Source organism: Cebidichthys violaceus, unplaced genomic scaffold (assembly GCF_023349555.1).
Source record: "Cebidichthys violaceus isolate CVI_PGR_0920_01 unplaced genomic scaffold, fCebVio1.0.p SCAF_13, whole genome shotgun sequence".
In the NCBI taxonomy this organism is placed as follows: Eukaryota; Metazoa; Chordata; class Actinopteri; order Perciformes; family Stichaeidae; genus Cebidichthys; species Cebidichthys violaceus.
This window is the reverse complement of record NW_027176296.1, coordinates 14,171,672-14,188,673: the sequence shown is the minus strand read 5'-3', so window position 1 is coordinate 14,188,673 and position 17,002 is coordinate 14,171,672. Positions and strand designations below refer to the sequence as shown.

Here is a 17,002-nt window from a genome sequence, read left to right as displayed (position 1 = left end):
TTGCTGAGAGCATTCACGCTTCATAAATCATGAAGTGGTGTTCATTTGTGAACATGATCTCGCTAAACAAAACATGTGTGTATCCTAAACTTGCGTTTGCAAGTTATTTCCTGCAATAATCCAAAATCCGACAGAAAAGTCTCGTTGGATTTTTGCAGAGGGAACCTGTGCAATGCTAACTACTACAAAACATGAGAAATGCTAAAAACTGAATAATTTTTTTTTTTAAGTATCGCTGTTAGTCCTATAACACATTCAACACACAAATAAACAACTGATATATATGTGGTAAAAGAATAATAAATGTTTTTTTTGTGTTTAGAATTCGCCCAATAATATGATAATTATCGATTATCTCTTTTGGAATAGTAGGATAATAATTAAAGTAAGCAAAATGTGTTTGTCACTTAACTGTTTTAACCCAAGTTACCGAAATATTCCTCTGAATCTTTCCGAAACTTCAAGATACATCCAGTTATAGTTAGTTATATGACAACAATTAGTTTTGTCCACTTTCCCTAGAACGCTTATCGACTTGATAGTTAAAATAAGAATAAGTATTCATAGCTTGAAAAGGCGAATGGTTTGTAAGTGTACCATATTTGAGCGCTAATTGATGAAAAAACTCACCTAATGTTCAAGGTGTTTGTGTATCACATGATGTCAGAGGTTTGTAACTGCAAAAGCTTCAGGTGCAGCAGATGTCCTCCAGCTCTACAGTAGCTTTGTTATCCTCATTATCCTCATTATCCTCGCCTCTGTCTTAGCGTAATTAGCGTTGAGCCACAGCTGTGAGCGGCAGCCCCTGGGGGGCCCAGACTCCCAAGGGCCCCACAAACACTCAGGTGAGATCAAGGCGTACTGAGCTGGTACGATGTGCAGTAGTTTAAAATCCAGCTGGTAAACGATACTTAAACCCACAAAAAACAGGGAGAGAGGATTTATTTAGAGCAACACTGCAAATATCTGAGAAATCCTCTTTATCTGTCAAATTCACCTACATGGCCTCACAGCTAGTTAACAGGTGTCATTGATTTCCTTTACAGCTTACAGCTAACGTCTCTGTGAATCCAGTGAGTTACAGAGAGAGGTCCAAGATGTGTTTAGCCTAGCTTAGCATAAAGTCTTGAAGCAAGCGTAAGCAAGGGGAGCTTACACACTTACCTAGAAGCTAATGCTAAGTCAACAAACTAGCAAACTTACAAGTAGCTGCAAACCTGCCATCATTAGTAGTTACAGCTAAATAAAAATCCAATGTGAACTCTAATACAGTTGATTAGAGGATTTAAAATTGTCTGGTTTCACAAACCTGCTTTAAATATGTTTTAGTTATATATACTGTAACTAATTACAAAGCTAGCAGTACAGGTAGCCCAGCAGTTAGCAGGGGGGTTTCAGGTTAGTTAACATTTCAGTTTAGCAGTTAAATAAATAAATATACTCGGCCGTGGTGTAGTTAATTTATAACCTAGCCTTAGGAATTTTACTTTTGGCAATTTGAACAAGATAAGTTTGTATACGTTGTGCATAATAATGAGACTGATTGAACAATAACACAAATGCATTGTAAGCAAATATTTCCGTCATGGAGGCACTTGTACTCACCCACAGCACACTAATACTGTGTGTGAGAACATTTTCAATGCAGGACTTTTACTTGTTATGGAGTATTTCTACAGTGTAGTAATTTTACTGAAGAAAAGGATCTCTATACTTCCTCAACCTCTGGATAAGAAGCTAGCGTAGCATGCTATACATAATTATCAGCAGTGATGAAAAATCATCCATGATCAGAGGATGATAATATAATGTTTCGGTCTCATGCAGTTATTTCTTGATTAGAAAACAGTGTGTAGCTGTGTAACAGTAGCACTTAGTGCAGGTACAACAAGTCGGTCAGGTGGGAGAACTAGTTGTCGTAGAGAACATTCTCTGAGGGAAACAAAACAGGCTGAAGAGCAGCTGAGCAGAGGAAGGAAAGACCAGACGACTGGATAGGTCTGAAGAAGAAGAAGACGATGGCAGAGCATCCAGCAGAAGCAGGAGGAGGAAGAGGAGATGTCAGCCTGCAGGACGTCCTGAGAGGACGGACAGATGGAGCTCAGAGGACCAAGAGCAGCTCCAACATGATCCGAGTGTTCATCAGCTCCACCTTCACAGGTCAGGTCGCTGTTTATGCTCTCTACATCATACAATGGCCAAATCCAGGACTACTACTGTGTACAGGTACTGTCTGTATGCAACCAGTGTGTGTTGCACTTGACAGGAACATTTTGGGGCCTTAACTAAAGATTTTTAACGTGTGAAATGATGTCGAGAAATAATAAATACCTTTTCACAGCATATATTTTGACTTGCCAAAGCAGGAAAAGCACAGGTGGAAATAATAACATTAATGGTGGCTCATGGCTGCATTCCATTTAGGTGACACAGGACACATTGTTTATGTGATTATTTACACCTGTGCTTTTCCTGCTTTGACAAAGCCAAAATGTCTGCTGTGAAAAGGGTTTATTGTGGCGTCGTGCCGTGAAACTGTGAGAAAACTCTGCAGGAGAAGTTTGTGAATAAAACAATTTTTAAAGGGGAACGAGAACTAACATTTGTGCACTTTGGTATCATACAACTTTCAGTTTTTTAAATTTTATTCTAAAACTACAAATCTACAACCTTGTTTTCTAAGGTTTACAACGACAAACAGAAAACAAAGACAAAGACAGAAAACTGATATACCGTATCTCGTAATTATGAGCTACTATCTCGAAAATATCTCATACTTATCAGAAAAGATTTCGGGATTACCAGATCTGGTAATCATGACAAAAGATTGAGAGTAGAGTAGTGTAACCAAAATCACTTCATACATCAATCGTCTCCTCCTGGTTGTACAACAACACTTATTTTGGAGGAAACTAATTATTTTGCATATTTTTGCGAATTTCTATTGTGAAAAATAGTGTGACCAAAATCACTACAACATTAACTTTGACTCTGCTGAGGCAATTTCAGATCATCTTACAGATTTTGCTTTAAACTCCTTTTTTAATTTTCATCACTGACTGTGTCACTGACCTCTGGTCAGATATGAGCAGCGAGAGGAAAGCCCTGCTGGAGAAAGCTTACCCAGAAGTCCTTGCTTTATGTCGCAGTCTGGGGCTGGTGTTTGAGGTCAGTAAGACAACGAAATCCAGTAACTGATAATATGATGGATAATGTGTATGTACTGTGTGTGTGGTTTCAATAAATACCCGTCAGTAAATATATCAATGAGATCAGTGAGGTCACTTCCTGTTCAGGTGGTGGATCTGTGTTGGGGGATTCGAAGCGACTTGTCTGGAGATCATGAGGCCTGCCAGATCTTCCTGCAAGAGATCAAGAGGTGTCAGAGGATTTCAGTCGGTCCAGCTTTCATCGTGAGTCTCTCGTCTTCCTTAAATTATAATTCTGATTTTTCTCATCTTCATCAATATAGTGAAAAAGGTTTTATGTGAAAAGCAACAAGCTGGATTTGTTTGTTTTAACGCCGTTGTTTGATCAAATTCTTTGAAACATATTTTGACCCATTTACAGTATTTATTCTTGCATCAGGTAGATTTAGCTGCTACATAAGCAGGGCTCTCACACATGCAGGAAATATCAATAACCTACGGTCTTGGAAAAGACCTGGAAAAAAAAACAAAAAGCGTTCAAAAAGTTTTGAGCTCTAATATTTTACTGTCAGAACCCATTTTTGACATTACTTATTATTTGCATTTTTTCAGTAATAGTCATTTAATTTATTTTTCTCTCTATGCAGTAGGTTTTCTTGATTCATTGTTTGGTCAGTAGGATGTTAGAAAACTGTAAAAAAAAAAGAAAAAAGAAAAGCCAGTCAGGAGTGGCCATAACATTTCATTTTCCAGGGAACACTTAAACAAAATCAACTTGAAGCCAATTTACTCTCCAGTGTATTAGATGGTTATATATTGGATCATTTTATGAGATGTTGTGTTAAAGCATTTAATCCAGGATTATATTTCAGCTCATTCTTCCTCTTATCTTTACTTCCCTGCTTCTGGGCTCCAAAGGCTCTGCTGGGGAACCGGTATGGCCACCGAACTCTTCCTCGCCTCATACCGGAGAAACAGTTTGAAGTCCTTTTGTCCAAACTCTCCAAAAACCCAGAAGGTGTCAAGCAGCTGAATAAGTGGTTCTTAAAAGACAACAATGCGGTCCCACCCACTTACGTGCTTCAGCCAATCACGACTCACTTCCCCCACTACAACGACCTTCGACCTGAGAGCGGCCCGCAGCGTGACAAAAACCTTGTCTCTTGGCGTTTCACAGAGACTCAAGTGTTGCAGCTCCTACGCTCCGCCGCCACGGATGCCGAGGCAGCCGGTGACATCACAGCCGAGCAGAAACAACACTTCTTCACATCAGGTCAGAGATGTCTGACACAGTTTGTCTTTGTCTCAAAAATGTTTGTGAAATTTGATGGTCTCTGTCTTCTTTTCCACAGTCACAGTACAAGAGTTTGAGCAGGGTTTGTGGAAGGACAGCAGCGAATCGTCGGCTCTGCTCTTCGTGCGAGACATTCCCCACCAGAGGGTGAGGAATGGACCAAAACGGTTCGCCAAGTTCATGGACCTGACCGCCGAAGGGCTTCAGGACGCAGAGGCCCAGGGACTCCTTGCCAACCTCAAGTCCCGCCTCAACGCAACACAGCAGAAGATCCTCAACTTGCACTGCGTGGAGCTCAGCAAAGGAAGCATCGACCCCAAACGCAAAGAGCACGTCCAGTACCTGGACAGCGTCTGCGAGCAGTTTGTCTTGCAGATGAAGGCCAGGATCGGAGCGGTGGTCGATTCGCTGGTGTTGGGGAGGCGGAGGAGGATTTGGGGGAACATTGAGGAAGAAAGGGCGGAAATCTCATATCGGGTGGTTGAAGAAGTTGTACGGCACGCCACCATGAGCACCAAGCTGTGCAGCGGTCTCTACGGCAGGGAGGGTCTTCTGGGTAAGCTCAGCTGCGCCATGTGGGAGTCGACCAACGTCCACCACAGCCCACTGGTGGTGCATGGGGATGCTGGGATGGGGAAGACAGCTCTGCTGTGTAAACTGGCGCAGGAGATGCGTAGCGTTTTGGAAGCCGATGCAGCGTTGGTGATCAGGCTGCTGTCGGATCGCCATCCTCAGAGACCCGACATCGACCACGTCCTCCGCAGCATCTGCCTACAGATATGTTTGGCTTGTGGTTTGGCTCCGCCTCCGCCGCTGACGGTCAACACTCACCTGGAGTTGCTCCGGTTCTTCAGGAACGTCCTCACCGAGGTTTCCCAGCAGGGGAACACTCTGCTCATCATCCTGGATGCTCTGGATCAGCTCTCAGACCAACATCATGCTCACAAACTCCACTGGATGCCCACCGACCTCCCACCCAACGTCCACCTTGTGGTTTCCATGGATACCAACAGTGAGGCCTTCGCTAATATGCGGTTGAAGTTGAAGAGTTTGGGGAGTTTCTTTGAAGTGGACCGTTTGTCCAGTGAAGAAGGAAAACAGATAATAGAGTCGTACCTGCTAGCATCTCAGCGAACTTTGACCCCCGAGCAAAGCAACGCCGTGCTGCAGAGCTTCGAGCAGACCGGCTGTCCTCTGCACCTCACACTGATTCTGTCTGCAGCCAAACGCTGGACATCCTTCACACTCACAGCAACACATCTGGGCCCCAACACACAGGAAATGATGTCACAGCTGTTCTTGATGCTGGAGGAGAAACATGGGAAGGAGCTGGTGGGCGGGGCCTTAGGGTACATCACTCTGGCAAGGTGAGGAGATTTGTTGAGTAACCAGGCAGCCACCTTCGAGTCTGAAAAGTCAATGCAGAAGTACCTGCATTCTCTCTACTGGCCAGCCGGGGGCGACACTTCCGGTTACAAAAGAAGTCCGGTTGTATAGAAGTCTATGAGAAAATTACTCTTAATTCTCACTCAGCTGCACTCCTGGATTTGTTTAGAGCTTGTCCAACAAGACATGTGTTTGTTTGTAGAGAAGAAGGATATTTCAGGAATGTGGCTCTCATGATAGAATGGTGATGCTACTTCTTTATGCAAATACAGTATATGAAGGTGGAGAACTGATAGCATTTTACAAACACAGGATGCACAATGTCTCTCCATTTTGTCCAGAATAACTTATTAAAGTAAAATATAGTTAGTTTTCTCTATCATCAGAGTAACATCCCTGTAAAGATTTTTTTTAAACTAAATTCAAACCATAATGGGGATAAACTTTGCAGAATATATATTTTAATAAAACCAACCTGCAAATGTCAACATTGTTTAGCAACAAGGGGCTTTTGGAATGCATATTCTTTCTTTAATAATACAATATCAGAAATACATTTGAAATTACTTGAGTGTTTCTCTACTGTAACTTCTGGAGAGAAGGATAAACAATGATTCCTCCAGTTGAAATAGCATTTATGTTAGTTGTGGTATGTTTATATCTGAATCGTGTAGCCACAACAGTGTTAGTACTAAAATGATAACAATAATGATAATAATTATTTTAAATGAAATCGTCCACAGGACATTGCAAGGCTTAAAACGATGAAAACAAACTGATCTTCTTACTCCTTAGGGAAGGTTTGCTGGAGGCTGAACTGCGTGACATCATGTCCCTGGATGATGACATCATCTGTGAGGTGTACAGTTACTCCCTCCCTCCGTCTCCCTCGTTGATCCGGCTGCCTCCCCTCCTCTGGGCTCGACTCAGACGGGACCTCGAGGATCAGCTGGAGGAGCGCTGGACAGACGGGGTCGCCACCATCACCTTCAACAACCGGTAAAGAAGAAGAATAAACAAAAAGAATATAAATTTGTATATATATATATATATATATATATATATATATATATATATATATATATATATATATGTATATATTTATATACATATATAAAGATAAATGATCATACAGGTCAAAAGTAAAATGTTTGACAAATGTGTATTTATGTATGAAGGCGTCTGTGCGAGGCAGTTTCAGCTCGGTATCTGACATCACAGCGACGGGGGCGGAGCCTCAGGATCCTGGCGGAGTACTTCCTGGGTCGGTGGTCGGGGAAACTGAAGCCGGTTTCTCTGCCGGGCCTGTCGCTGATCCTCTCTGACAGAAAGGTACAGATGACACAGAACCAGGCGGCAACTTCCGGTTCTGAAGAGTGAAGCCAATGCAGAAGTGTCTTAAACCTGCATTCTCTCTACTGACCATCAGGGGGCGACTCCTCTGGTTCCAAAAAGAAATCTGATTTTATAGAAGTCTATGAGAAAATGACTCTACTTCTCTCTTGATTTATTCCCTCAGTAAACATGAGTTTATGGTCTCAATCTCTAGTTTCAAGACTTCTTCAATACAACATGATGTTCATTTAGTAAATTATGGTCCAAATAGACCATAAAGCGGAGTATGCTTTAGCGCGGGGCTACCTTGTGATTGACAGGTCCCTACTGCTACCAAAGCCGCTTACTGTGTCTCTACGTCACTCCTCTGCAGTCCAAATATGGTCCATTCACTGGTTTCAAAAAGGAAAGACAGTGACGACCAAAACGCCATAGTAGAGACTTCAAAACCTCAGTCTTTAAACTATTGGGTGATGTCACGACGACTCACTGTTCACGTCGTATATAAACAGCCTATGCATAGAACGCATTCTCCTACAAAGGTAAACTCTACAAGTCATTCGATCTACTTCCCTGATATTATTCACAGGAACTGACATACCTGTACTTTAGCTGATTACCTGTCTGTTGGTGGTGTATTTTGATGGACTGCGTGGTGTCACTGTACTATAAAGGTCCCGCCCCAGCCACTGTGGTTTGCTCCAGGATTGGCCAACGTCAGGAAGCTGCAGGAGCTGCCCCATCACCTGCTGCATGCTGGTCTGTGGGACGAGCTGCGACAGGAAGTCATTGGTAAGATGTGGGACGAGATGTGGAAAAATCCCAGTAGATCAGCAGTTTCTGAAACACTCAAACCTGGTACCAACAACCAGGTTCAAAGTCACTTAAATCCCCTTTCTTTCCTATTTTGATGCTTTGTTTGAACTTCAGCAGATTGTCTTGACCATGTCTACATGCCCAAATGCATTGAGTTACTGCCACGTGATTGGCTGATTTGATGTTTGCGTTACAGTTGAACAGGTGTATCTAATACATCCCTTTTCAGTCACTGCTATAATCTTTTTTTTGACATTTAGTTGGTCCTTTTTTAACTGAATAAGCAGGTTTGTTTTCTCCTTCATCACTTTTCATTTAAATCCTTAAATAAAATAGATTTAAAATGCCAATATGCTGAATTTTGTCTTTGGACAGTATAACAAATGTTGGCACAAAAGTCCTGAAAGAAATATTTACGATAATTATTAATTAGTGCTACTGTTTTTCAGGCAGTGCTGAGTGGCTGTACTGTAAGAGCAGGGTGTGTGGGGTGTCCAGTGTGATCCAGGACCTGGACCAGTGCTCCCAGTACATGGACTGCACTGACACCAGACTGGTCCGAGACACTCTGGTCCTGATCAAACCCAGTCTGGACGTCCTGGACGGTCACATGGGTCAGTTATTCTGCGTCAATGTTTTATTATACAATGTGTCCTTCAGAATTTTACTTTTACAAAAAAAATGTTTCTAAACCGAAATAAATAAAGTAAGACGTTAATGAAATGTTTGTGTCAAATGCTAACAAATGCAGTCATTTGTATTTCTCTCTGGTTCCAGACACATTTCTCTTTTACACCGAGCTGTTGGCCCGACTCTGCTCCTTGGCCACGCCTTTCCCCTCTGTGATTGGTCAGCTGTGTAGTCAATGTGAGGAGACGTTACTGATGTGTCCCGAGCCGATATTCATTCCTAAGTGCAGTTTCCTGCAGCAGCCAGGGGGAGCATTACAACACACACTGACCGGACTGCTGGGAGGTCAGAAACATTACGTTGTTACTCTGAATGAAGCATAAAGTTAGATAAAGTAGAGATCAATTATTTATGGTCGTTATATCAAAATTACAATCCATATTTTAGTTCTATCGTCAATAATTAGCAGTGTTTTAGCAAAATGTAGGAGTTTTAGTCAGCGTTGGAAGTCAGTCCCATCTTTTTCATAAAGTCTTGACTGAGGTTGGACAGGTGCAGCATCAGAGGTTTTACCTGTCGTCGTGTCTTCAGGTGTGCTCTGTGTGGACGTCTGTGTGGAGGCGGGGCTTCTGGTTGCAGGCTCAGATGGCGGCATGGTGGCGGTCTGGAGCCTCGCTGACCAGAGGCTCGTATACTCACTGCTGGGACACACAGGTCAGTCTGCGTTCATTAAAGAATATGAAGTATGAAATAGTAATTTATTATTGATGACAATAATCTGCGTGTAGGTGCGGTTCTGGTCGTCAAAGTGGTTGACAGCACCTCCCACTGCTTCTCATTGGCTGCTGACGGCTGTCTGAGGAGGTGGAGCCTGATGGACGGCCAACAGCTGCTCTGCATCCAGGAGGCGGTGCCTATTGACTCCACCCCTTCCTCAGTACACCTCCACCTGTCTGAACAGCTGATCTGTGTTTACACCAGGACACAGGTACTACCTATTACTACTACCAGTACCACTAGTACTACTACTTTGACTGCTGTTGCCACTCCTGTTAATACTACTGATATTAAAGTTGCTGTGGGGAATTTTTAACTGATTCTGAAACGGCCTCAATTTTATACTGATGCCTCTATATGACCTACTTGAGTAAACAAGAACACCAGTGAGAAGAAGACTATTTCTATGTAGTCACTCTTAAAGCTTGTGTTGGTGCCACCGGGTCGGATCCTGTGAAAAATCTGACAAAGTCATGCAGGTTCACCAGAAACTCATTCAGCTCAGACTCCAGTGAGGCCTCTAGCAGCGACCTGTATCTGTGGACAGACCAGATCCGGCTTCACTGAACCTCCGACCTGCAGTCTTAAGCCACAGCGGGAGGTGGGGGTGGCACCACAGCGGGAGGTGGGGGTGGCACCCAGCAGCAGTGTCTCCTCATTCGACCAGAAGCAGAGATTTGCCTCGCTGCTCTTCAGATTCCCGTATAGCGGGGCCCGCTGTAGGGGAGGGAGGCACGGGAGAACCAGAACCAGGAATGCGTGGGGACAGACTGCCAGACCCTGCTGCAGTAAAAATAGAGGTTCTCTAAGGGAGTCTGGTGCACCGAAACACTACCGCTTTTGTCCACATGGACCGTTAAAATCAACACAAAATGTAACAATACAAGTTCTACTGCTTTTACCACTGCTCGTACTACTGATATTGATATTCACTATTGCTGTTGCTACTGCACATCTTTACCCTTAAGATCATTTCTGACTCTCCTCCCGTCTGGTTGTTGTTGCAGGTGAAGGTGTGGAAGGAGCTGGACGGAGCCGAGCTCCTCCTCAGCAGCAGCAGTGGTGACGACGGGTCGGTGGTTCTGGGAGTTTTGGGAGCATCGGTCGTTCGTCTTTGTGACTCCGGTCTGGTCAGAATATCTCATCCTGTTGATGAGACTCCAACTGTTGAGACTCGGCTGGAAAACTCACAAAGATGTTTTACTCCCGTGAAATCTGTTATGTTACCGAAACGTGGGAAAGTGTTCGTGGTTTCTAAGGAAGGATTCCTCTATCAGGTATGTGTTTCATTCATCCGTTTGGTGCTTTTGCTCTGCAAATTGCAGTGTCTGTAGACTTTAGTGCAGAGAGAAGTAATACATCTGAAATTATGAATCCTTCTTTTTATGTAAAAAACTACTATTCTAATAGTTTGGTCCTTAACAGCCATTAAAATACCACACACAAAAATGCAAATCTTGTATTCAAGCTTAAGTTACTAGTTACTGCATAAAACAATTTATTGATACATTAATTAGAAAACTAACGGCATCTATTTTGATGATCTGATAGCTTGAAGTGATTTTTTTCATGGCTCAAGCTTCACAAATGTGAAAATTTGCTGATTTACCTTTTAATAATGTTAATAATTGTAATGTATTAGTAATGATGTTGAAGTTTGAACTGTTGGTGTCACTTTAGGCTCTGGATAACTGTGACAGCATTTCTCGCTATTTTATACAAAGAAATCATTCGATTAATAGCAAAACTAATCAGAAGATTAATCCATATTGAAAATAATAATTAGTTTATAGTTCAAAATGAGCCTCTTCAAACAACTACAACAGTGAAATCCTGCTTTTACATTGATGTACGAGCCAATCCAAACCCAGTAACCTTATATTCAACATTAAAAACCCAACATAGTCGGTTTTACTTCTGCTACACATGATAATAACTGATGATGGTGATACTGTCCTTCCTGTCTGCAGATTTCCAGGACGGAGAAACTGACAGCCGTCAAGTTTCCTCTGGTTCCTTCTTTGCTTTCTGTTAATGAAGATGAAAAAATACTGATAGCAGGTCTGACTCTCTTATTGATTTAACTTGTGAAATAAGTCAGTGTTTCTTAAACTATAACTAGCTGCAGCAAATACATAAAAAAAACAGTGCTTGGGTAGTTTGTTTCATCTGTATTAATGAGAAATGATACAGTATTTTAGAAAAACTTCCAAAACACTGAATTCAGTACTGAAGCTTTCTTCATGTTATCCTCCATGGTGAGCATTTGCATTACCCGATTTCTCAGAGTAACCTGGCCTCTGTTGTGCACGTGATCGTAGCGTGAAAGAAACTGTTTGTGTCCCCTGCAGGAAGTGAGCGGACTCTGAGCCTCTTTAACATCAACAAAGACTCTGTGGACGGATTCCTCGACCTCCAACACGACGACAGCGTTTTGTCCAGCTGCGTGTCTTCAGACTGCCGACTGCTCGTCTCCGGAGCTGCTGACCAACTCATACGAGTAACAGGCTAAGATACGGTCCATGTCGATGGTAGAGTAGACCGTAAATGTGATGTGCCAGCAACTGCTTCACAATAAAAGCCCTCCTGTAGCTTCACAGTAAAAGCCATCTAGCTGCTTCACAATTGGAGTAAAGGATAATTGTAAAATCCTTCCTGTTGCATCACAGTAAAGTCCCCTCGGCCGTTTCACAGTAAAAGCCCCTCGGCTGTTTCACAGTAAAAGCCCCTCGGCCGTTTCACAGTAAAAGCCCTTCTGTAGTTTTACAGTAAAAGATTATCCAACTGCTTCACAGTAAAAACCCTCTAAATGCCTTACAGTTGGAGTAAAGGCCCCAAAGTTGCTTCATAATAAATCTTTACGGCTGCTTCACAGTAAAAGCCTTCCTGCTTTGTTACATTTTAAACTAATCCAGCTGCTGAAAACCCTTTACCTGCAAAAACCTTGCAGCTGCTTTACAGTGACAGAAATACCAACAGGCTTCATGAACCTTACTGCAAACTACAGTTTAGAAACGTAAGTGAGTCAACAGCTCCGGCTGTCACAGAGGAGGTATTTATGTGGCCCTCATATTCTGTCTGAACTTTTTTTTCTCAGATCTGGTCGGTGACCACTGGAGCGTTGTTGGACACTCTGTGTGGTTCAGACTCTCCCGTCACTTCTGTTGTGCTGTATTACGGCTTCGTGGTATCGGCCTCGGCGGCTGCCGCCAGCGTCCACGTGTGGAATCTGAAGTACGACACGCGCCACGCGCCCACCGCCCGCATCCCTGCTGGCTGCGCCCATGTTGCCGTCACTAAAGACGCAGACCTAGTTTTCTACGTCCGGCAGCAGAGCCAGACAGAGCTCATCAGCTGGAACAACAACACAGGTCACTTCCGGTGCACAGACAACGAGATGCACTTGTTTGTTGTTTTGCCAATACACATTGACCTCCATTAGCTTGCCCAGTATGGTAATCATGTTCAAGTTGTAAAAGCACCTTCAGCAGGTGGAGACTCCTAAACCTCCTCTTGGATCTCCCTGCAGGTTCTCTATCGGAGCGTTTGGAGGTCTCTTCTGAGGTTTGCTGTCTGGAGTTGGCTCAAAACAAACGGCTGCTGCTCTGCGGCCTGACCTCCGGCACCGTCCTCATCTACCCGCTAGCCCTGCCCCAGGAGACGCTCTGTATCCCCCCTCCAGAGAGCCTCTCCAGGGTGCTCTGCCTGGCCGTCAGCTCCCAAGAGAGGCACATGGCGGTGGCCTACGAGGACTCCGTTTGTTTGTTCGAGATCACCTCCAGAGACAGCTTCCCCACGGTGGAGGGACCCGTGGTGGTGTTCCCCCTGTCCCTCCTCCACGCCCCTCTGTCCTCCATGGCCCTGCTGTCCGACCGCAGGCTGCTGTACGGGACGAGCTGCGGGGAGGTGAAGTTCCACGACTTCCGCGACGGCAGCAGCTCCGATCTGGAGGCTCACTGCAGCAGAGTCACCTGCGTAACAGTCAGTAACTGGGAGACCCACGCCCTGGTGGGCTCCGAGGACGCCATCCAGAGGCTGTGGAAGCTGAGCCCACTGGTCCTGGACCACACCATGGAGTACAAGGTCACAGCTACTGAACATCTGCAATAAACCACCTGAGGACAAGTTTGATGTGTTCCCCACTAACTATAAATGATGTACACTTTACATAAGTGCATGTCATTTCCGGTAGCGGAAGAAGGGCTCAGTACTTTTACTTATATCACAGTGTAGAAATACTCAATTACATTACATTAAAATCGTACTTAATTAAAAGCACGTTAGGATCAAAAAAGATACAGCATCAAATATACTTAGAGTACCGAAAGTGAAAGTGCTCATTATGCAGAATGGCCCTTTTCAGAGTAATACATAATGTGTCATCGATCATATGAACAAGGAATTTAATGTTTCTTTCATTGATCTCAATGAACTTACACACATATATATACATATATATACATATGTATATATATATATATATATATATATATATGTATATATATATATATATATATATATATATGTATATATATATATATATATATATATGTATATATATATATATATATATATATATATATATATATACACGTATATATGTATATACATATGTATATATATATATATATATATATATATATATATATATATGAATAAAACACTGATGACCAAAAACAAAAATGGCATGACACAAAATATATAATAATAATTTATTATATATTATTATATTATAATTTATTAGTTAATAATTTATTAACTAATATTGTCAAATACATGTAGTGAAATAGTAGCATAAAGTAGAAATACTAAATAAAAGCCAAACATTTTTTAAATTTAAACATTTTAACCATCAGATCCAAAAATAACATTCTACTCTCCAGGCCACAAAGGAGACATAAACCAAAAATATGCAAACTATACTTTACTAATGAAATGATTGTAACATAATACTTCAATTACCTCTATTGCAGTAATGTTCATAATACTTTGTATGAATGATAAATAGGGGATATACGTATATAGATATAAGGCAATTTTAAGTGTTTATTCATGTAAAGTATTTGTCAACAACTATGACTACTTTTATGATTTATAACTTCTCCAATGAATACACGTTATATATTAATATAGAATTAATACATTTATATATACTAAGTTACATTACGTTGTCATTCATTATCCGTTTCTATACCAGCGTGTTAAGGATGCTTCACAGAGGAAGTTATAGCTGTTGACAAATTTTGTACAATAACAGTTATAAGTTATTAATACTTACCTTAAAATAAAGTGTTCATGAGAGGACGTTATCATGATACACAAAATCACAATGTCCCAATGTTTCTGTTCAGGGGTTTTTCTTCGAAGGCGTCCTCTCTGCTGCTTTCTCTGACAGCGACCAGTTCGTCTTCACTGGATCTCAGGACAGAACTGTCAAAGTCTGGGAAGTCGCTACAGGTACGTTCTGGTCTGATCTGAACTTTCCAAACTATTTCTGAAAAACAGGAGTTATTCCAACAGGGAAAGGTTTCCTCCTACTGAAGCCCGAAACAGACATCATTCAAGCAAACGTTTTATATTAATGTTATCTGAAGATCACAAGTCAATTATGTTGCTTTCTCAAAAAAACAAACTTTGTTACCTTGAGATCACGACATATTCAACTCGTTATCTTGAGAAAATAAAAGGCAGTTTCCTGTAATTACTTGTTGTTGTTTATCAGAGATCAGGAGTAGAATGCCAGCGCACACAGATGACAGCGGTCCAGCTTGCGACACTTGCATATAAGTGGTCCAATCAGCTGACACTAAAATTAGGTTATACATATGGTGATAAGATTAATAGGCTTAAGTGTGGGGCTTTTACTTTGGATTATCTCCAAATTGATGCAGTAAAAATGCTTGACATTGACTCAACTGAATATCAGTCATTGTCTGGAATTATTCATTACATTATTTTTCCAGTATCCCAAAAATCAAAGAATAAAGACATTTCCCCTCACAATTTAGTGGTACACACTAGACATTTAAGTTAACTGCTGCTTAACGTCAGCTCACCACAAAATTACACCAATGGTCACTCTTGAACAAGAAATCGTCTCACTCATCTGTTTGTATTTCCTTGTTTCTTCCCGTCAGGAAACCTGCTGTTCGTTCAGTACGTCTACTCCCCCGTCGTCAGGATGGTGACCTTCAGGATCGGCTTCGTGGCGTTGTCTCAGCAGGGCTCCGTCATCAGAGAGGTGTTTCGCTGCCCGGACCACGTCAGTCCGGACTACAACCCTCTTAGGAACGTCAAGGCCCAGTACCGGGTCACCTCCAGGGAGAAGGAGAACCAGGTGGGCCAGCAGAGCCCCGGGTCCGACCTCCAGGACTACAACCCGGCCCAGTTCAACCTGAACCTCATGCTCCAAGGAAAACCCTCCTCCTCCACCTGTCTCCTACTTTAGGACACCAGGGCCCAAACTCCAGGGGCCATTAGGCTCTAGGGAGAAAATCTATTTTTATAGTCAAGAACTACACCAATTACACATTAATGTATGAATATACTGTAAACATCTTGTTTATAACATTAGATTTATTGAAACATCTTTTTAGGTTTCTGAATTCCTCATATACTTACCAAAATATGACTAAATATTAAAAATGTCAACAGTAAAAGATGCTTTGAGGCAACAACAGATTTACACAATTTAGCCATATTTTGTTAAAAATATGAGTATAGCATGAGTGAGTGCAGAATTCAGATGGACAGAGGAGAGGTGGACCCAAAACTAACTAGACCTGCTGTCCTCTGTGAAGACAACGGGTGAGTACTGATAATGAACGCTAGCTTTTCACTTTAACGCTAATGTTCTTTTACAAAGTGCTATCAGCTAACCCCACAGAGTAACACTACACACTACACATCACATTCTGCTCCCATCATTTCTAAAAACTAAAACTAAAAAAAGAAACAACTATGAACTATAAGGTGTATGTATCTGCTGTAATGAATATTAATGTTAGCATGTCCAGCTAGCTTGTTAGCTCGTGTTAAGCTAGCTAACTATTTTATAAGCTAGCTAACTAGCTAATAACCTACAGTCAAAACCAAGCTTTCATTCCAAGTCCAAGAGTCAGCATATCATTATCGAAATTATAGAAAGTCCCCCAACTCCTTTTGGAAGAGAAAAAACAACAATAATAAAGTAATTTAGCTGTTTTTGACGGATAGTTCAACTAAAAAGGTACTCAGATAGATCAGCAATCATACTAATGCAGTAAAAGACTTTGTAGTAAAGATTGGAAAGGTGATTATTCAGTTTGCACATTGTTTTTGGTATGCCAAAATTATTATAGAAAGCTTAATGACAAATTTAATTATACGTTATCATTTGCCCCATTATTTAAATGTACATACATAAAGACGATAACATTTGTATTTCTTGTATACACTAAAGTGCTTTTGTGAAGCCCTTTTCTTCACACAAGAAGAGACAGAAGACTTTTCAGCAAAACTGACGATTTCCGGCAAAAAATTACAATCTGTTTTTGTTTACTTGTCTAGAGAGTTTATAATATAATAACCTCTGCAGGATCAAGGGGCATTTTAACTCTCTATTAAACAACAAATT

The 17,002-nt window shown here is 41.8% G+C and overlaps 1 protein-coding gene across 1 annotated transcript; it reads left to right on the top strand.

The window, feature by feature from the left end:
* The first annotated feature begins 2,018 nt into the window (after nt 1-2,018).
* On the top strand, nt 2,019-15,891 carry nwd1 (NACHT and WD repeat domain containing 1). Its single transcript, XM_068707172.1, has 19 exons — nt 2,019-2,160; nt 3,083-3,168; nt 3,297-3,413; nt 4,068-4,422; nt 4,502-5,810; nt 6,625-6,828; nt 7,008-7,161; nt 7,839-7,956; nt 8,430-8,594; nt 8,758-8,955; nt 9,202-9,324; nt 9,399-9,598; nt 10,395-10,664; nt 11,358-11,448; nt 11,739-11,887; nt 12,485-12,758; nt 12,917-13,470; nt 14,739-14,844; nt 15,525-15,891. The coding sequence occupies exons 1-19, from the start codon at nt 2,019-2,021 to the stop codon at nt 15,833-15,835; spliced, it is 4,926 nt and encodes a 1,641-aa protein (XP_068563273.1). The 3' UTR covers nt 15,836-15,891.
* The last annotated feature ends 1,111 nt before the right edge of the window (nt 15,892-17,002 follow it).

Coding starts and splice junctions, on each gene's coding strand:
- nwd1 (XM_068707172.1), top strand. CDS start 2,019: ATGGCAGAGCATCCAGCAGAAGCAGGAGGAGGAAGAGGAGATGTCAGC. Junction 8,956..9,201: donor ACTGACCGGACTGCTGGGAG/GTCAGAAACATT, acceptor TCGTGTCTTCAG/GTGTGCTCTGTGTGGACGTC. Junction 11,888..12,484: donor CTGCTGACCAACTCATACGA/GTAACAGGCTAA, acceptor TTTTTTTCTCAG/ATCTGGTCGGTGACCACTGG.